The following is a 22,169-nucleotide window of genomic DNA, read 5'->3' on the forward strand; positions in this document are numbered from 1 at the left end:
CTCCCAAGTTGGGTGGCTATTTTTAGAGCTTCAAACTTTTAAATTGACTCATTAAAACAAGCTTAACACGTGGCTCTGGTTTGGATTTTGGGATCACGGCCAACGGACCGGGACATAATTGTGTCTGTTTTCCTGTCCTTGGATCGATTTTAGACTTGGACCCAGAATGGATCTCGTATCCCGTATCCCGAATCCCGAATCCCACTTGACTGGCGTGTGTGACACGTGCGCCATTAGATGTCCGTTTGTGTCCGTCAGTGGACCAAACCTCGTCGACTTAAGCCTAATTAGAAACAAAGGCTTTCGTTCCCTGCTCACTGCTTCCTTCGCTTGGCCACTGGCAATTCATAATTCTCGCCACTCCGGACATGGAGTACAACGTGCCGTATGCCAACCCTTGGCTTGAATAAATTATGTGGGCCGGCATGAAAAAAATAAGCCAAACAAGAAGCCGGAAAAAAAACACCGTACAGATACTTTAAATGCCCCTTAAAATAAATCATTGGACTTTAATACTGCGGAATTAGGAAGTATATAAATCTTTTCTTGCCACCTTAGACCAATTATTTAAAAAAAATGTGCCCACCAGTGTTGGAAATTCTTCGTAGCTTATTATAATCTTCAATATACATGTTGTGAATAGGTTTTGAGTTATATTTGGGATCCTTATTATACCAACCTATTAATTTTATTATATCTTTACTTTAATTTAAAATGATATTTTTTGTTACCCATCATATAAATCAGTATACCCACTGTTAGTGTGGCACAAAATTGGCTCAGCGAACCGATTTCCTTGAGTTACAACAAAAGCCGCTCATAAATAATATTCAAACAAAGTGTCCCGTGTCCGTTGTCCTCTGTCCGTTGTCCGTTGTCCGTTGTCCGCGTATCCCATTGCCCAGAATGACAAGAAGGCGACTCGACTGCGTGTCCAAAATTTTTGAGGTGTGAGGCTGACGAACCACTTGCGGCCAATTTGTTTGCCCGCACCTCCACCAGGATCACCCGAATTACCAGGACCTGCAGCCGCCCACAAAAGTCGTCGGTCCTTTCGATGGAACCGATATGATAGTATGGATAATTCAGAGCTCTCCTCTGATGGATTGGATAGATTAGGACTCTGCGTGTGTGCTTTTACGTGGCGGGAAACTCGTTTCCGTTTCGCGGAAAATTAATTAGCTTAGCGTGTGCGCGGATTTATCATAGGCAGCACCGAAAAGTTTATTTATTCAAATAAATCACAAAGGCGTAAAACATATGAATCCTGACTGGATTCACAGCATATTTTGCTTTGACCATATCCTTTCAGTTTAAACGGATTGAATTTCATGCGCATATTCATTAAAATCATCAAGTGAACTCAATGCTGGCACTGATGCTTGCACTCGAAAATAAGTAAATATTTTCCGCAATGAATAATTTTTATTATCGCTCTTTTACTTGCAGGTACGTAAATATATACATATATATGCAGACATATTGGTTAACCCTTGACTGCCCCATATGCACTCAAAAGATAAGTACTGGAAATGAAAATGAATTAATATTGAAATGCGCCCTGCGTTCAGCAATTTGTGCTGGAGTTTCCCATTTTTAAATGCGTCGCTATCTTTTTTTTTTTTTTTTTTTAATTTCCGATTCATGTTGTTCCAATTTATGACCACTTATTGTCCCTAGCGTACGAAAATAACCATTAAAATCTCTGTTTGGGGTCTCTTCATCGGTGGGATGATCAGGGCGGTGGGTGGTTATGTTGGGTTTTTTGGGGGGCACCACTCCATAAAGTTAGATTTGCTGATTTACGATACCGAAGCGTGACACGTTATTATCTCCCATATTCACAGGGCATTCAAAGGCAATGCCGGGCATTGACCACTGACTGATATGATATGTTTAATTTTCTACCACTGCCACTGCCAAAAATGCTTTGGACCTTTAGCTTCATAAAATGGCAAATAATATTATAGAATCATTCATTCATGCGGCGCATGCCGGACACTGCAGTCATTCGTTTTGGCTTTTGAATGCGGCTTATACACTTCAGTTGTGACTCTGAACTTTAGAGTCGTACACTTTTGTGCACTCAGAGAAATAATGTGCTCAAGCATAGTTTAAACGAACTAAAATTGTTACGCAAGCGTAATCGTATTCTGTGGCTTACTTAGTTTACTTCCATTTGGTTAAATGCTTAAAATGTAATTAATTTTAAATATTTAAGTACAATACATTTCTCGCAGTGCAATTCGGCAATCGTTCGTGCGTCTTTCTTTGGTTTTCTTTGGTGTCTGTCCCCGGGGCGTGTGTGCGGTTCATTCATGCGACTTTGGGTCCTCAGACATTCCGCTGGATTTTCCGCCTTTTTCACGCCCAGACCATTCCCCAAACCCCTCACCATCCCCTTATTAACCACCAGACCACCCACAACAACAATAGCAACAAAACAAACCCGAGAACAACAACAACAAACGGGCAGAGAAGTAGCTGCTACCACCAGCAGCCATCGAACATGGCAAAACAAAAAGTTAACTTAACTTTTATGACAATGGGGCAAATAATTTTATGAAAATACTCCCCCGAGGGGAACTATACATACATACAAACATATACATACATACGTATGTACATACATATATTCCACGGAACCTTTCGATTTGGCGGTTCGCAAGAGGACCGCTGGGGATTGCAAAGTTTTGCATACACGAAATTAGCATACAAAACTCGGGGGATATGCGATTGTGTTCCAAATTTGCTTTATTCCCTGATTGAGCTAACTGTTCTGTGAAACATAGATATTTATTTTGCTTATCAAGCATGGTATTTAAAGCGATTGTAAAGATTATCGGAGTTGTAAAAAAATTAGCAACAACAACGGCGAAGTGTTCACATTAAACAACAATATCTCAAATTCCAGAAGTATTTTGATCATAAAAGTAATAATATTTGTCCAAATATGCAATTTTATACCACGTTGAACTCGTAATTCAATTTCCAATCGAACTGTAGTCAAAAATTGGATATCTATATTTTTTCAATTTTTTGCAAATTTTTATGATGTTACCCCTTACAAAAAATGCGAAAATTTGGCCAAAAATTTATTTTACAAAGTCCTTCTAAAAGTTATATAGATCGTTAGTATTGGTAATTAGGAGTAAAATGCGGTCAATATTTTAGTTGTGGGACAATTTTTAGCCAAGTTATACAATAAAAACGAATCGGAAATATTGACTTTTTTCAAAAAATCGATTCTGTGTCATTTTTGTAAAAAAAATAATCCGTTTTTTTATCACAACATTTCAACTTATGGTTCAAATATGGAATGTTATACCTCGTTGAGTTCGTTATTAAATTTCCAATAAAACTGTGTTCAAAAAAGGAAATTCTATATTTTTGCCATTTTTTGCAAATTTTGATGATGTTACCCCTTACAAAAAATGCGAAAATTTGGGCAAAAATTAATTTCACTTAAAACTTCAAAATAGGGATAATAGGGATCGTTAGCAGTGGTAATTAGCTGCTCAAAACAGTTATTCTTACATCTTTATGATCATTTTTAGCCAAGTTATGACGAAAATACCGTTTGTAAATATCAACTTTATGGCAAAATCGGGTTTTCTGAATTTTGGTCATCAAATAATCAGTTTTTTTGCCACAACTTTAAAAATATTTGTCTGAATACGGAATGTCGTACCTCGTTGGGCTCGTAATTAAATTTCCAATCGAATTGTGTTCAAAAATGGAAATAAATTTTTTTTAGATTTTTTTGCAAATTTTGATGATGTTACAAAAAATGCGAAAACTTGCCGAAAAATTAATTTTTCAAAATCCGTCAAAAAATGATATGGATAGTTAGTATTGGTAAGTAGCTGTTCAAAACAGTTATTTTTACAGCTATATGACCATTTTTAGTCACGTTATGATAAAAATCCGTTTCGTGAATATAAAATTTTGGCATAAGCCAAATTTTTGTCATAAATATTCAGTTTTTTTTTAGAACAACAAATATTTTTCGGTGTTTTCCCGTTTCTTTACATCTTGAACTATGTAAGACCACGAGTGCTGTACCAAAAAAAAAAAAGAAATCCAATTTAAAACTCCGGGAGCCAAGCTACAAATTTAGAACAAGACAATAAAAATCTTGAACCAAGAAAAACACAAACAGAAGATAATAAATGCATTGCTTTAGTCTATCTTCAGTCTGCACTTGTGCTATTATTTTATTCGGTTTCCATTCTTTTGGCGCAGTTCCGCATTTTGCTGCTGCTGCTGCTGACGCAGGCGGCATGCAACACATGCTGCAGCAGCAGTAACATCCACAGCGGCAACAACACTTATACACAATTAAGTTTTATGAAACATTTGTTTGGCTCTTTTTTGTTTTGCGTTCCGTTATCGCGTTTTCCTTTGCCACAACTACGTCAGCACTTAAAGGGGGGCGTTGGGCGGTGCATGGGGGGCGTGGCGGCGGCAAGGGCGTAGGTGAGGCTGGGCGCACGGAGGCGAAATTGAAATGCAAATTGAAAGGCACAAAGCGAAAATATGCCAAGCGAAACTGAACAATCAAAGCGCGAGACAAAGCAGCGAAAACGTCAGAAATTCTGACGACGACTGCGACGGCGGCAGAGCGAGAAAATGTCACCATCACGATCCAAATGGAAATCGCTGGCGAAAAAAGCAACAGCCGACAAAAAAAAAAATCAAATCAAAGGGAGATCACTATACCAGTGATGCCAACAAAAACAGGAGAAAAGTTTAAAGAAAAGTTTCAAAATGCTAAACAAAGTTTGAGCAAAATTTCATATAATCTATACATATTGGTTCGAATAAAATACATTTTTTCTACAAACTAGCTAGAAAGTATTCATTTAGCTAACTTAATTCTTGAGTTACGGCAATGGTTTTACTTGGCATATATGATATGATGATCGTGATATGATCGTTTCTAGAAATACATATATATAGAAGCGTAAACTTTGGGTTAGCATTTAAAAATACTTTATCTATAAGAAAAATATTACTTAAAAGATCGGCTTATTTGTCAGCTCTTTCATAGCCAAATGCTCGGCACTGATCGCCGATGCGGCTGTGGAAAATTCACCACGCTGTTGTGGCGTCTAGTGAAATGGCGAAAAGCGGCAGCATTTGAGGTGACAAAGTGCCAAAGTGATGCTGCCGCCGCTGCCGCAGCTACCGTCGCTGCCGGCGTCGCAGTCGCCGCTCTTGTTCACTTTCAGTTCGCTCGCCCGCCGCTCAGTTGCCTTGTGCGGTTGGATGCTGCCGCCAGCAAAAGAACCGAAAAGAATATTATAGAACGGGGGAAAAGCGGAAAATCTGGCGGAAAATTGTAGCCCAAAAAAAAAAAATGTATAGAATAATTAATAAAATAACGCATCGTGCGTGTGCGTATCGCTAAATTAAAAAATGCCAGCAAAGTGCAACAAAGTGTGTAGCTCGAAATAAATAAATAAATCAAAAGAAAGTGTGCAAAGGGTCAAAACGATGTCAATTGGGCCTATAAGTAATAGTAACCAATCAAATAACCGAAATACGTTCAAGTGTGTGTTTTAATTGAGTCAAAAGCGACGGAAATTCAACAATTTCAATTCAATTAACCGATGAACTTGAAAAGCAGAAAACCGAAGCAACAAATACATAAACACAACCATCGATATAAAGTGCGAATTAAATGCTATTGTCAGGGTTCATCGAGAGTTCAATGCTGAGCGGTCAGCATGAAGTTGTTAATTTTTAACCCCAGAACGCCGATAGTTCATATATGTACTATATACATGTACATACATATGTGGTATATATGGGAATAGTATGGCATACTTGCTTGGCAAGCCGTCAATTTGGTTCTTTGGACTTTGGCCCAATCACAAATTATTAAGTATTACACGATAACTTGGCAGAAAATCAATGTGTACACATGTTTGAACAATTTTCCACAATGATGGCTACAATTTTGAGTATATTTTTCGCAAGCATTTGAATAATAAACATAATGCGTATGCATAGCAATAATGAATATTAGCAACTGCAATGTAAAATTATGAATTTATCCGGCACTCAGACTCCTTTCAGATTTGTATCTATCTAGATACACTTGCGCTGAACTGCAAAACAAAACTCAAGCGAGCCAGCAACATTGCAATACTTCGAGATCGTTGCCAAAATCTTTTCTATCGGATAATTGCTAGACCAACACCTCGCCATTTATCGGCCCTATTGTGCGCTGGTTTTGTGCCATCTTCTTGGCCAACTTCCACATTTACTACGAGTATGCACAAATATTCTTACTGCTTGAACCCAAAGGCCAACTGCCAGCCATGACATTTCGAGAATTTTGCACTCATTTATCAGCGATGGCGAAACTATGGCGAAAACTATATGGGCTTTCTGGCTGAGAAAAGCAAAGGTTGGTGGGGGGAGGGAGGGAGGGAGGAGGGGCGAGCGAGTCAAAGTACGTCGCATTTCGTTTATTTGATTTGATTTATTGTCGATTTGCTGCTGTTATTTTCCTCTTTTCCCTCATTTTTACGCTTTGGCTTGTTGTGCCAGCTGCGGCCAGCCAAAAACATCACAAGACACAAATCAGGGGAGCCCGGCCGGCCACGCCCACGAAATTTTCGAATGGCAATTGGCGGCGAAATGGGCGAAGGGGTCTACAGATTGCGCATACGCCACGTGAGCCGGCGGTTTATAATAATAATAATAATAAAATTCAAATTGAAGAAATAATCGCATTCATCGAGAAGCCGCGCATATGCATCTTCAATCGAAGCGTATGGCAATATTATCGGCAACTAATTTTCAATCGTAATTTATGTCGGCATTAATTTTACACTTAAAACCAAGGGAAATGGGATGGAGACTTTTCAACCCTTCCCCGCCACGTCCCGCATTTTCCACCTGCCGCATGTTGTGCGGTGAAAAAGCGAGAAAAACACACATATAATTGCTGATTTAAAAATAAATATCAAGTCACACACATGTTTTAGATTTGAAATGTTTGACTTGCTCGCTGCCTGTTCTCATAATTAACTTAAGTATTTTTAGCAAAAACAAAAAAAAAAAATATTAAAAAAAGCGGAAAATATGATGTCTTTGTCGTCTTTTGGCTGGCAAACAAAGCGCACAAAGTATTTCAATTAAAGTGCTGAAGAAAGCGAAGATAAAATGGAAATGTATTACATTTTAATCACATTTACATTTTAATAGTGGAATCTATGAATAACCTTCTAAATTGGCTGTCTTTTCTAAAAAACATGTGACTCTTTTTTTTTACTAAGCAGTCAGATGTTTTGTCTTTTTTAAGAGTTTCGTTGTCGTGGAGCCTTTGTTTGTTTGCCCAGCCGCTTAAATTCATTCATAAATTTTAGTAGACCTAGATAATTTCAGATTGTGCAATAGATTAGGCAAGCAGCTACCAGTTTTGGTCAAAAGAGTTGCGAAACGGAAGCGGAATATAAACAATTGAGATTTCAGCCAGATATGGGAGTTCAAGGCACTCTGCACTACAAAAAAAAAAAATACATTTAAATCTTTTAACGATAAGAAAAAAGCATCACCTTTTTTTGTTTTGGTGGGGTTTAAAAAATTGTCAGGAATATTTTTCCATTTTCTATTGCTGCTTGTGAGCTTTTGCCGAGTTGTAAAATTCTTTGATTCCCCTTTAAGTTTATTAATTGTTGGCAAAACTTTTTGACACAGACACTGAAGGCCCTGCGGCCTGAATAGAAATGTCAGGGTGAACATCAGCATCTGGATCAGGGTCTCTTCGCATCCGTATCCGTATCCGTCTGCAAAGTTTTCTCTACAGATTCGTCCTTAGTCCTGCGACTGTTCCTCCTCCTCCGCCTCCTCCTACTCCTCCTCCTCCTCCACCACCGTTGCCATGCATATTTTGCAGGTCCTGTTGCTCTACGCTTATTGAAATGTTTTGGCCTTGTTATCAAGGGGAGTCCACCCACTTCGCCCGCAGGAATACAACTCACCGGCAGGCCAAACGCTTAATGCCAATTAAGAATATTAATTTCATTTGCAGCCCGGGCTCGTTTAGTCCGGCTCGACCTACTCCTCCACGCAAACCCCGCCAGCCCCCTCGCTTTTGTGAGCCCAATCTCTGACCATTTGCCGGATGCACTACTTTTGCACAACGGTTACACGGAAAGAAATCAAAGAGATGTTTGAAATTCGAATCTATAAGAGCAATTGGCTTGCTAGCAAACCATCTAATAAGAACAAAAATAAGTATAAAGTACTTTTCGTGCTTTTTGCGACAAGCGACTGACCAATTTCTCGCAGTGCAGCCCTAAGTGGCCGGGCTATTGTTAATATTCATTAGCTTTAAATCCTTTTCTCGAGTTGTTGCCATTTCGCAGCTCAGGAACAGGATGTGCCACTCCAGTCAGAAACCCCATTTTGGGGAGGCTACAATCCGAGTTTTTTGTTTTTTTTTTTTTTTTGGAAGAAGATGCTTGAAAGTTGTTGCCACGTTTTCAATTCCGATGCCAGGGCATTAATCGCAATCTCAAAATGAAGGAGAAAAGGAACAGGACGAAAACGATGGCCAGGACGTGCGGATAATTTTTCATTTGGGCCAGCTCAAATGGATTTCGCATTGGCTTAAATGTGCAAATGAATGTGGATGATGTATTCGTTGTATATTCGTTATATATATATATATATATATCGGAAGGATCGATACAGGATCAGTTTGTGGGCGATTATTAATGGCCAGCTGAGAGACCGAAATTCCTTTTTGGGAATGTTAAAGATATCTATTGTATATATATATTTTTTATGCGGTTTTGATGATGCTCTCTTCTCATGCAGCACTTTTGAATATTTATTTATTTATTTGTGCATTTTTATTTTCGATTTTATTATGTCAAAGTCAAATGGCTCGCTGGCGAATGAAAAGTGTCATTATTGAAATACGCAAAGATATTTCAAGGTTTTTATCGATTTTGTCAATGGGGCCACACTGCAAAAGATGGCAAAAGTTGGCCAGAAGAGGCGGTGGTGGCGGTGGAGCTGTCTACTCACCGGAATCTCAATCCCATTACCAAGTCCGGACCATTGACGACAGTTTGCCTTTCATTAGCCGAGCGCTTGCCCGCTTTTCCCCGGTTTTTGCCCCGCTTTTCCCCACCCACACACACCCATTACCCATTGGTTTTCCACCCACCACCACCACACCTCCCCCTTCCTTGCCGCAATGTCCAAAACCTCTTCAAAGGCAGTCGACATCGAAATTAATCACATTTGAATTGAAATTGCGTTTCAAGTTTTGTTACGTCTCTTGCTTGGCTTCGTTTTATTCGGTTTGTCTGTGTTTTCGGCGCTTTCAGTTTTCCTGTGGTCACTCATATTTGGTATCAAACGATTCTAATTGGGGATGATTGCCTCTTTTTTGGGGGGGGGCGTAACTGCTTTGAATGTCCAGCATATCAATGGGTTGTTCGCTGATTGTATTTAGACTTTTAAGGCAGCAATGACTAACGAAAGTAGCAGCATATAATAAGTAGTCATCTGAAGTACTAAATACCATTTAGTAAAGCCAACAAAGTGCAAGTGTATAACTCTTTGCACAATTTTGTTATTGAATATAAAACTTAAAGTTCAGTATATTTTAGCAAACACTTCGGTACGCAGGAGAAATGGAATGGAATTTCCAATGATTTTGCCAAGTTATTTGATGAACTATTAGCACAAAGCCATCTCAACATTGATTTCCATTTCAAGTCGATTTTCCACCGCCCCCCCCCCCCCCTTGGACTTTCCGCCTGAAAATTTGTGCCCAAGGAAAAGCGTCCATTGTGATATATTAAGACTGCAGTCGGCAAATTGATTTGCAATTCAATTTTGCAACTCTACAAAAAGTGCCCACACAATTTCTTGTCCTTTCTTCATTTACTTAGAACCAGTTTCTTGCTGAATTCTTGGCATCGTTAAAAGAGTTAAATGAATTGCAAATATGTATATAGTTGACCAAGTAATTAAAGGGATTTTTACAGGTTTTCAACATTTTTAAAAATGCCACAAAAACCATGTAAAAGTTCTATGGAAATTTAAGTACGTGTGTGTTGAATGTACACCCACACAAATATCCGTACACACGGACACGCTACATTTGATGGTAAATCAAGCGTGGATGCCAAAATTTGAGTAGCGTGTCAAAAACAAGCGCATAAAACGCGCCCAAAGGAGCGTCGACAAAAAACTGCAAATAGAAAGGATATAAGTCAGAAAGTCGTGGAAAACTTTGACAATTGACATGGAAAATCTGTAAAACCAACAATTTGTCAGGCCAATAAAACGCCCACGCTGAAAAAGAGAAAAATAAAAAAAACAAAAAAAAAACACGCACACACACAAAAAAAGTGCCTAGAAAATCGAGTCACATTTTTCTGTATGTATTTCCATCTGATAAGAATTTAATTACAATGCACATAAACAAAATGTATACAAATGTATTAAGCACACACGCACACTAATAGTACTAGCTGTGCGCTAGAGCGAGACAGCAAGGGGGGGGGGGGGTGTGTGTGTGAGCGAGAGGGGCAGTTTGATATCCAAATAAGGTTTACGGTCGAAGGTCTGTTCTTTACTACGAATTTGCTGTACTCTTTAAATTTTTAAAACAAAATGAGAGATGTACTTAATGAATTATTAAATTAGAAGAAGAATAGGGAATTTTGTAAAAATAATATATATAATCTAATAATAATAATCACTGTTGCTACAGAAGTAATAAGCATTTCAGTTTCGTCTCTAAATAATATCCAAATGCCCAAGTATTCCATACTATCCCATAATACATACAACTTATAAGATAATTACTGGAGTATATAGTGTATAAAAACGTATAATAACAAGCCGAAACCAAAAACAGAATCTCTGGGCAATCTTTTTGCGCCATAATGACAGCCGCAGACACGAGAACGGACAGTAGCAGAAGTGGAGGCACACACCGAATCGGATTCAGAATCAAAAACAGCAGCAGAGTCACCAAAATCGAAATCGAAATCCGCATCGGAATCGGAATGGCGGCGAGATTGGGAGCTGAATGCAAATAAGCAACTGAAAAAGAAAAAAAAAAAAAAAAAAAAAAAGGAAAACGAATGTGTAATGAAGTGAAGTGAAATGTAAAGCGTGCAAAGCGAGAGAAAGCAAGGTAGAAGAAAGCAAACGGGAAAAGAGGAACGGATGTGGAAAAAAAAGAATACATAAGTCACTGTATAAACCATGTTCATATCTTATTTGAACTGTGACGCCAGCAGCCACAGCAACAACAACAACAACAGCAGCAACTACAACAGCAAGCGCAGCAGCAGCAGCAACAACAGTGATACATGCAACAACTTGAATTGCAGCAGCAGCAACATCAGCACAGAAACCAGCGACAGCAACGCGACAACTTGCAGCAGCAACATCTATTGCAACTGCAACATCGACGGCTTAAGCGAAGAGAACTGTGCGAATGGCAGTGCAACTAGCAGTAGCAGCAACAACAGCAACATAGTGACCAACTGTAGTTGCAACAATATCAGCTGCAGCAGCAGCAACACTCAGCTTAGAACTAGCAGCAAAAGCGATTGCAACTGTAGTCACAGTGCAGGCACACAAAGTTGCAACTGTAATTGCAATATTTGCAACAAAATCAACTGCAGCAGCAGCAATTGCCCTTGCAGCAGCAGCAACAACAGCAGCAGCAGCAGCAGCAACACACCCGCAGCAATTTTCGGAATGGAGCGATTGCTGCACGCTGTTCGCGAGGAGTTCCAAACGGAGGATGAGTACGAGACCGAGGTGGACGATGAGGGAAACGTGCTGCACAGGAGCAGCATCAGCAGTTGCAGCAGCAGCAGCAGCAGCAGCAACACTAGCAGCAGCAGCGATGGCAGCAACTCCACCGCATCGCAACCTCTGTCGCCGTCGCTGCCGCAGCCACGACGACGACTTCAGCGCAGCGATAGTTTCGGTTCCGTTGGGGGCGGTGTGGCGGGGGGCGTGGCCGGCAGTGGAGCAACGGGAGCGGGCGGAGTGCGACGCTTTCGCCGCTCCTCAATCGGTATGCAACGGAAGTCGGCCTTCCGCCAGCGGAAGCTCGACTCTTTGGGGGCGTGGCGCCGGAAGAGGTGAGTCCCTGCAATATTCAGCAGGGGATATTTGCAAAATAAAAAAAGAAGAAGAGTGGAAAATATTTAAAATTAATGCGAATGCATCCATCAAAGTGGGCTATAAACTTCTAGCTTTAAAGTTTAACTTAAACTAAAAACCACAAACTTTGGAATTTGAAAAATTCGCCTTCATAGTTTCCAGTGCTTATCGATTTCAAATACCATATACCTATATTATATTCTTATATATTATTATATTATTACTATTATTATTATTTCTACCCAAGCAGGCGTACCGCTTCGGCCAGCAACTCCCGTAGACCGATACGGATTGTGCCCGATTGGACGGAGAATGCCGTGCAGGGCGAGCACTATTGGAAGCCCACCTCCGCCTCCGGCGATCTCTGCTGCCTGAATGAGGAGTGCATTGTGAGTGAATACTTTGTAGCTATAGATGCCATAGATGTTTCAACTCTGCAGTTGCAAACGCAATTGAAATCATCACCCCTAACTCCCCCAAAAAAAAGCATTCCTTCCAATTCAATTAACACAAAAGAAACTCAATGTAAGGGGCAGGTTACATACATACATGTGAGCGTAATTTATTTATTGCGTGTCCATCCAACATTCACGCAATACAGGCGAAAAAAAAAATGCTAGGGTTTTTACCATCTCTTTTGTTTTTTTTTTTTTTACTTTTATTTTTATTTTGGACAAGAACGATGGGCGTGTCATCACTTTGGGGCAGCGGCGACCAGCCAAAAGCAACAGAATATGTACTTTATCAGGCTCATTGTGTCAAGTGAGTGAGGAAGGGGAATATAAGTCACATGGGGCAGACCAGCTAACTGTGGCAAGCAAGCAAGTCCTGTCTTATCTCAATCTATTTGCAGCCATAAATTAAGGCGGGTTAAGGTAAAAAGTCGAGAGCGCCCAGGTTAGCGCATAGAAACTATGGGAATATGGCAAAACTACCATTAGAAAAAGCATCTTTAATTGCCAGTTTTTAAATCTTCGTTCGCTTGGCAATCTGCAAAAGTGGCCAGCTCAGGCGTATCCCATTTAAAGTTGAAACGAAAACAATTAAACAAAAACAGCTACAGCTACAGATACAGATACAGATACAAATGCGCGTAGAGATACGACTACCGATGCTACCGAGTTTCGGCAAAAGTGAAGCCAACTAGCACAAGGTTGTTTTTCTTTAGTTCTCGCAAGGATAACACAACTTTCAGACACCTGAGGCTGTGCATCGTTGGCGGGAATCCGTTTTCACCTGTCAAACCGCAGCAACCTCAGCAATTAATTGTCAAAGTTTACATTTTCGCAAATGCAAGCGGCAGTTGCAGCACCAACGTCATTTGAACGCGGTTTTGTCGAAATGCGCGAGTTTGCTAATTAGCGTAAACAAAAGCCGAAGCGCCGCGAAATTAATTACATGGCGCATATACAAAGGGGTTCTTCCCAGAAGCCATATGGTCAGGGTCCTTCATCATTTAAACGTAAAGGAGTTTCAATTGCATAAACCACAGCATCCAGCCACTATATATATATACATATATCCCTGCATTTCTATGCTATTCTAGAAAAGCGGCCAGCGGATGAAGTGCTCCGCCTGCCAACTGGTTGCCCACCACAACTGCATACCGTTCGTCAACGAGAAGAGCACCCTGGCCTGTAAGCCCACCTATCGGGATGTGGGCATACGGCAGTACCGTGAGCAGACCACCACCCATCATCATTGGGTGCATCGCAAGTTGGAGAAGGGCAAGTGCAAGCAGTGCGGCAAGGTAGGTTGGCCAACACACCCACTACACCAGTTACTATGTGTGTTCATTTCTTCTTAACTCTTTTGTACAGTTAAATATCATTAGTTTTTCAGTACAAAAATACATTACATAATCAGATACTCAGATACAAATATAAAGCAGGTTTTTTTCTAGTTTTCTAAAAAACTGAGCTTTAAATAAGCTTTACATATTTGAATATTCAAAAATATAGAACACATATATCATATACATTCCAGAAATCGAGATAAAGTAAATATATACCCCTATTTGTCACAATCCAATACATAAGATATACTTAAAGTCAGATAGTCAGAGTTTTTAACAACTACAAACGAAACTAAAAGAATAGCAACGAATACAAAACACAGTTACCCGTTACTCTGTTTTAATAATAAATAAAAAGTTTACGTTTATTTTTAAAATGACTAAAAACTACAATTTCTATTTATGATAGCAGTTCGTTTGGGAATTTATAATTTATAATTAATTCCGTATTCAGAGAATTATTTTTTAAATTGTTGCCAAAAAACTGATTATTTTAGGATGGAAAATCGGAAAAACGTTTTTTTGGATGGGTATTTTAGTCATAACTTGGCCAAAACTGATCATAAACATGAAAGAATAGCAGTTTTGAGTTGCTAATAAGCAATACTAACCATCCCAATCACTTTTTGACGGATTTTGGAAAATTAGTTTTTGGGTCAATTTTCACATTTTTTGGAAGGGGTAACATCGTAAAAATTGGCAAAAAATCTCAAAAAATGGAATTTCCATATTTTAACACAGTTCGATTGGGAATTACATTACGAACTTAACGATATATAACATTCCATATTCAGACAAATATTTTTTAAGTTGTGGCCAAAAAACTGATGATTTTAGAAGCGAAATTTGGAAAAACGACTTTTGGCAAAAACTTGATTTTAGAAACGGAATTTTCGTCATAACTTCGCTAAAAATGGTCATAAAGATAAAATAATAACTGTTTTGAGCAGCTAATTGTCAGTGCTAACGATTTCAATCAATTATGAGGGATTTAAGGAAATTAAATTTGTGTCTTTTTTTTTGCATTTTTTGTAAGGGGTAACATCATCAAAATTCTCAAAAAATCGTCATAAAAATGAATTCCAATTTTTGAACACAGTTCGATGAGGAATTTAAATACGAACTCAACGAGATATGACATTCCATATTTGGAGCATTATTTTTAAAATTTGACTAAAAAGAGTAACGGGTATACACGAAAACGAATTCACACTTTGAATTGTTCGATTTTTTTTGGTATGCATGCTTTTAAAAATTAAAAAAAAATATATATATTTATTTCCCAATAGTGTTACATTCAGTTTGTTAAATGATTTCGACAAACGCAATTGATTGAATTTAGTTTTGAATTTCTTAGCGACATCAGTTTGTTCGTCTTCTGTGTGACAAATATATATATATATATATATAGAGTGATTCTGGAACTAGGACATTATTATATTATTACGTGTTATGCACTTATCCCTTTAGTTCTTTCCTATGAAGCAGGCGGTGCAAAGCAAGCTATTTGGGTCGAAGGAGATTGTGGCGTTGGCCTGTGCGTGGTGCCACGAGATTTACCACAACAAGGAGGCCTGTTTTAACCAGGCCAAAATCGGCGAGGAATGTCGTCTGGGTGAGTCGACTGTCCCCCATTACAACCACCCCCCCACCCCTTTTTCCACATCCCCTGCCCTTTTTTCTTGATTAATTACGTGACGTGCATGCAAATAAATTGCGGTCCGTTAACTTAATTAAGATTTGTGCATTAAAACCGAACCCTTTAGACCTCTTGAGGTCCTTCCTTTGCATGTCCTTTCATTTTCCATTCGTTTGGTTTGGTGGGTAAACAAATTGTGGCATAGTTTCAGGAACCTCTCAAGGGTCAACGTTTTTTTTTATTTTCGTTCTGTGTAAATACTTTGTTTTTGCAGGGACAAGTCAACAGGGAGAGAGAACTTTCGCCAACAAGTAGAGGCCATACAAATTAGTTTAGAGAACAAAAATAATATTTTAATGAGCAAGTTTAGAAAAAATATCAAAACAAAGTTCGATTAATAGCTGGGATACATTAATCAAAACTTTACCAACTCAGAAGATTAAAAACTTGTTGAGAGTCTCAAGCGAACTGAAAGCCGTACCCTTAAGTTCCGCTTGTGCAACGTTTACTTTGTATTCCATGAAAATAGTTGCATTTTGCAACATCCTATGCCACAAATAGTCGCCTCAAATATCCAGGGAGCTTTAGCTATTTTCAATTAATATAATTGCAGCAAGTGCCAACGTGCGCCACCTCAGCCACTGCTGATGTTTATGTAAAAGTAAAAAAAAAAGAAAAGGAAATAAAAATAAAATGGGAAAATACAAAATTAGATAGAAATTCCTCTACCGACAACTACTGTGTGCAACTATGACAATGATGGCAGTGTGGCAGCTGGGGCAAGTTAACCGCTTCCTGTTCACGTTTTTGTAAAGTGTCTCAATGAGCATCTTGTTAACACACTCGCCCTGCCCTGCCACAGACACCATTACGTTATATGCCCCAAGAAAAGGACATAGACAGGACATAGACGGAGGACGCAGACCGGAGATGAGGACACAAGACACTACGAAATAGAATTACGAGATGGTGAGGTGGCCCGTTGAGTTTGAGGTCCTTTGTCTGGCTGAACTGGGCTCGTATCCTTTTGAGCTGCCTTTGGCCAAGTTGCGGCGCTCATAATTGCTCTTTGGTATGCCGGTTATGTTGGGGCTTCAATTTCTCCCATCCGATTCCACTTCGAAGGTGGCAAATTAAATTTAGTCGCCTGGCAATTCTTAAACACTTTGCACACACACGCACAATTGGCCTTGGTAGCCTGAAAACCTGGTCAGCTATTATATGTGCAAACTGGGTTAAAAGGAGCGTAAAATGAAAATTTTTCAAAGAAATAAGTGAGTTTATTGTTACCGATGTTTGTTTTTTTTTTGTCTCATAGGAGAACCCACAAATATTCATGGGAATAACGTAGTATATTCTAGTCCTTACTCACTCTCTGTTTATCCTTCGCAGGCAACTATGCGCCCATCATTGTGCCGCCATCGTGGATTGTGAAGCTGCCAACCAAGGGCAACTTCAAGTCCTCGATACGCGTGAGCAATAAGAACAATGCCGCATCGGGATCAGGAGGTGGTGGTGCTGGTGGCGGTGCCGGTGGCGGTGGTGGCAAGAGCAAGAAGCAAACGCAGCGGCGACAGAAGGGCAAGGAGGAGAAGAAGGAGCCGCGAGCGTTCATTGTGAAGCCCATTCCATCGCCGGAGGTAATCCCGGTCATTGTGTTTATTAATCCCAAATCGGGCGGCAATCAGGGCCACAAGCTGTTGGGAAAATTCCAGCATCTGCTCAATCCGCGCCAGGTTTTCGATCTTACGCAAGGCGGTCCCAAAATGGGGTGAGTACTTCGCTAAATATATATTTGTATATATTTTTTTTTAATATTTTCCACAATTTCCTTGCAGCCTGGACATGTTCCGCAAGGCGCCCAATCTGCGGGTGCTGGCTTGCGGTGGCGACGGCACCGTCGGCTGGGTCCTTTCCGTCCTGGATCAAATCCAACCGCCGCTCCAGCCAGCTCCGGCGGTTGGTGTCCTGCCCCTGGGCACTGGCAACGATCTCGCTCGCGCTCTCGGATGGGGAGGGGTGAGTAATCTTATCTTTTATGATACCAAAGAGTACACTTTACCACATTTCAAATTTAATTGCTATTTGTGAAGAAAGCAGTAACAATTTAATTAAATTTGAAATATTAAAAAAACTAGTTAGCTTTAAATTTTACATTTTGGTTTTGCCAACCGTGCGTATGAGCAATATTATTGCGAATCGTAAAAATTACTCATACGCCGCGTTAGCCACATAATCTACTGAAAGCCTAAACTATCGAGTCAGCAAGAAGAGTAATATGAAGTGAAGTCTAAGTAAAATAATGGCAACGAAATGTTATTGTTTCTGCCAACCGTGCGTATGAGCAATATTATTTCGAATCGTAAAAATTACTCATACGCCGCGTTGGCCACAACAACTGAAAGCGTGAAAGCGTAAATTCTTGAGTAATATAAAGTGACGCCTAAGTAAAGTAATGACAATAGCTGCATAATTTCTACCTAGAAATAAGAATACTTGAAAGATTGAAAGATAAATTGTTAGAACCATTTCTGGTTTATACAAATAATTCTGATTGAAATGCTGTGTGCAACAGTAAGTATAAGCTTTCTTTTATGGTAAAAGTAGTATATTTGTACTAAAAAAACATACGATAAAAATCATATATGCTTACAAAATAGTGAAAAAAAAAGTAGAAAAAAGTAGAAACGCTTGTCTCTATTACTTACTAGCTAAAAAAAAAAGAAAAACTCTTCAGCGATTGTAGACATTTTGATGGCATTAGCTATTTAACTCGTATTCATTTGTAGTTAGTGTAATTTAGACCTAATATTGCTTTGAATCATTTCACATAAAAGCCTCAATAATTTTAAAGTCTATTTTCTTTCAGGGCTACACGGACGAACCGATCGGGAAGATACTGCGCGAGATCGGGATGTCCCAGTGCGTGCTAATGGATCGCTGGCGGGTTAAGGTCACGCCCAACGATGACGTCACCGATGACCATGTCGATCGCAGCAAGCCCAATGTCCCATTGAATGTCATCAACAACTATTTCTCCTTCGGCGTGGACGCGCACATCGCTTTGGAATTCCATGAGGCACGTGAGGCTCATCCGGAGCGCTTCAATTCGCGCCTGCGCAACAAGATGTACTACGGCCAGATGGGCGGCAAGGATTTGATTCTGCGCCAATACCGCAACCTCTCGCAATGGGTGACGCTCGAGTGTGATGGTCAGGACTTTACCGGAAAATTACGCGATGCCGGCTGCCATGCCGTGCTCTTCCTAAACATTCCCAGGTGAGTCGAAGCATTTCATCAACGATTTAAATGACATATATTTGCAACTAACACATTATCTTTGCAGCTATGGCGGTGGCACCCATCCATGGAACGACTCCTTTGGCGCCTCCAAGCCATCGATTGATGACGGACTAATGGAGGTTGTTGGCCTGACCACCTACCAGCTGCCCATGCTGCAGGCTGGCATGCATGGCACGTGCATTTGCCAGTGCCGCAAGGCCAGGATCATCACCAAACGCACCATTCCGATGCAGGTGGATGGTGAGGCATGTCGCGTCAAGCCATCGGTGATCGAGATCGAGCTGCTCAACAAGGCACTGATGCTGTCGAAAAGGAAGCACGGACGCGGCGATGTTCAGTGAGTGATGACTGTGGGATTATTACCCAAGAGCTGGCAAACAACTTGCAAATTTCTATGCCATCAATTGCAGAGTGAATCCCCTGGAGAAGATGCAGTTGCACATTTTGCGCGTGACCATGCAACAGTACGAGCAGTACCACTATGACAAGGAGATGCTACGCAAATTGGCCAATAAGTTGGGTCAAATCGAAATCGAATCTCAGTGCGATTTGGAGCATGTGCGCAATATGCTCAACACCAAGTTCGAGGAATCCATCTCCTATCCAAAGGTCTCACAGGATTGGTGCTTCATCGACTGTGAGTTTATATACGATATTTGAAAATAAGCTTTGCTGTCATTCATTCAATGCCATCCCTTTTAGCCTGCACCGCTGAGCACTACTTCCGGATCGATCGTGCCCAGGAGCATCTGCACTATATCTGCGACATTGCCATCGATGAACTGTATATCCTGGACCACGAGGCGGCCACCATGCCGCAGACACCCGATCAGGAGCGCTCCTTTGCAGCCTTCTCGCAGCGGCAGGCACAGAACGAGCGACGCCAAATGGATCAGGCCCAGGGTCGCGGCCCGGGCAGCACCGGTAGGATCCTGTTAGCTGGCTGCTGGCCAACGGGGGCGGGACTGGCCAATCGTACCGTTCGTACCGCTGACGAGTTGCCGCTCCAGGAGCGCCTAACGCTCTACCAGCAGCAGGTGGCCGAGCAGCTGCCGTACCAAGATAGGCGCATGTTCCTTCACCTCCACTTCCGCAAGCGTCGCGTCGAGATCTGATTTCCGATTCGATCATGGAAACCACCCGAATCCCGAATCACCATTAATCCATAGAACATCCAACAATCCCAATCCAAATTCGAGGGGGAGCGGAGTGGAGGGGTGCCAGTTGCAGTCGGGCCACCTTTTTTTTGTTTTTCGTTGCATTGCATTTTGTTTATGGTTAATTATGTCTTGCATGTTTAGTCACTAACATTAACACGCTGAGAAATGCAGTTGCGGTTTAAAGTAATGCATTATATTAAATGTTTCTTAAATATTTTAACAATTTAACAATAATAATTAAAAAGAAGGTATTATTTTGACCGCAACTGTGCGCATCACACCTACGTACAATCACATAAACACACACCCACATCCGCTAAAAGTCCAAATCTTAAATTGCGAGGAGCCGAATACAGCTTAGTCCTTGCCACGATCGCATGTGAGTAGAGCATTAAATACGAGCACTCCTGGAACTATCTGGTATATAATCCCGGCTTACATCAACAGTTAAACGTAGCAAGGACCAAACCGTATTCGTTACGATCCCATCCATTTCAAACAACCAAACTAGCAACTAACCAACCAAACAACCAAACAACCAAATAGAAAACAAAAATACCGAAAAACACTGAAAATATATGCGGGTAGGTTTGATGCCATGCAAATTGTGCTCTGTTAGTTTGTACTTGTTGTGTACTTGATTTATAGTTACTTTTAGTTGTGATCCACTTACTTCAATTGCTTACTAACAATATGTGAATCTCTTTTCGAATTTACACACATATATATTATATATATGTATATATATATATATATATAAAACACAATACAAATTGAAACATACTAAAAACACACAAAGATGAGGATTTGCAAATTGGCTCCAAGCCCATAAAAGTGATGAAGTGGAAGAGGTAAAAAAGCGTCCCCCCAAATTCGTTCAGCATTTCATTCAGACTCCATGCGAAGAAAAGAGACCAATAGCTGTGGCCAAACCGAGCGAGACGGCACTAGTAATTCAAAATTTATTTTCACATGGAGCGATCCCTCTCTCTCTCTCTAAATATATATCTCTCTCTTTCCATCTGCCAATTGGCTTTATTCGCAGCTGTCTTGCTCGTTTGGTAATACGTTTTCGCTTGCTTGCTCTCTCTCTCTCTCTCTCTTTCACACGCTTTTTTCATGGTCCACGGTATATCCTCCATCTTTCACACACTCGCCCTATCTCTCTCTATTCTCAGCATCTTTCCCTCTTCTTCTTTATTTAATTGAAATAATTTTTAGAATTATTTAAATTTCTGTACAATGTGATATAACTTTTGCATGCAGCAACAAAGATCGTTTATTCAGTTTCAACGAAGATGTTTTTGGTTGTGGATTCAGGTATTCCGTATAACTATCCGTCTCTTTCTTTACTCACTAGACTGTCTGTTATGGCTAGCCTCTGTCTGTCTCTCTCTCTCTCTCTATTTCAATTTGTCTGTCCTTTGTTTTCCGTCTTTATCTCTCGTATCATCGACATTTGAATCGATCGAATAAATCTTAAACCGAACTGATGCTTGAATTTTCTTTTTATTTTCTCTACTTTTCCATGCACACACAAACACACCAACAAAACGCTATTTCTCACACACACAAACACACATAAATATAAATAATAGCCCTATACTGGAGCAAACTTCCGATGCCATACTACTAGCAGCCCAGAGCGGCGATCTCAATATGGTAGCTTAACTCTTTCAACAAAAATATGATTATATTATATAGTTAACTATTAGCTAAACACTCAATTGGATTTAATTGGACTTTGTTAACACCTGCCATTGCAACCCCCCAATTTTTTTTCAGTTACGTGCACTACATGAACAAGGATACTCACTGCAGTCAGTGAACAAAAACGGACAGACGGCGCTGCATTTCGCCTGCAAATACAACCACAGGGACATTGTCAAATATATCATCGCAAGCGCCACACGACGCCTCATCAACATGGCCGACAAGGAGCTGTAAGTCGCTCAAGTTGCCCTTCACATTTGTAACCTCAACTTTGGTGGTTAGACTATAAACACGAGATATTGAAAGATGTATAGTTTTAAAGTAATGAATTTGTGAGGTTTGGGGTCACCACCTTTCAGTATATCAATGCATATATTGATATGAGTATTTG

At 40.2% G+C, this 22,169-nt stretch overlaps 1 protein-coding gene and 1 long non-coding RNA gene across 14 annotated transcripts in view; one reads left to right on the top strand and one right to left on the bottom strand.

Moving 5' to 3' along the window:
* Window positions 1–22,169, top strand: part of rdgA (retinal degeneration A) — a 122,409-nt gene that overhangs the window by 95,343 nt on the left and 4,897 nt on the right. For 3 of the 11 annotated variants that reach the window (NM_001042799.2, NM_001272438.1, NM_078537.3), the window contains exons 4-15: window positions 12,419–12,557; window positions 13,715–13,918; window positions 15,434–15,578; window positions 16,995–17,373; window positions 17,441–17,621; window positions 18,472–18,881; window positions 18,949–19,242; window positions 19,316–19,542; window positions 19,608–19,829; window positions 20,865–20,916; window positions 21,664–21,727; window positions 21,851–22,008. In NM_001042799.2, the coding sequence (NP_001036264.2) occupies window positions 12,419–12,557; window positions 13,715–13,918; window positions 15,434–15,578; window positions 16,995–17,373; window positions 17,441–17,621; window positions 18,472–18,881; window positions 18,949–19,242; window positions 19,316–19,542; window positions 19,608–19,829; window positions 20,865–20,916; window positions 21,664–21,727; window positions 21,851–22,008 (2,475 nt within the window). Of the gene's footprint in view, window positions 1–10,900; window positions 12,147–12,415; window positions 12,558–13,714; window positions 13,919–15,433; window positions 15,579–16,994; window positions 17,374–17,440; window positions 17,622–18,456; window positions 18,882–18,948; window positions 19,243–19,315; window positions 19,543–19,607; window positions 20,612–20,864; window positions 20,917–21,331; window positions 21,386–21,663; window positions 21,728–21,850; window positions 22,009–22,169 lie in introns of those variants that run through there. The other 8 variants (NM_001201635.1, NM_001103446.2, NM_001103447.4 and 5 more) reach the window with 7 other exon arrangements.
* The window catches only part of lncRNA:CR43836 (long non-coding RNA:CR43836), a 76,084-nt gene that overhangs the window by 29,503 nt on the left and 24,412 nt on the right, over window positions 1–22,169 (bottom strand). The window lies entirely within an intron of this gene.

This window comes from Drosophila melanogaster, chromosome X, assembly GCF_000001215.4.
Source record: "Drosophila melanogaster chromosome X".
Lineage (NCBI taxonomy): Eukaryota > Metazoa > Arthropoda > Insecta > Diptera > Drosophilidae > Drosophila > Drosophila melanogaster.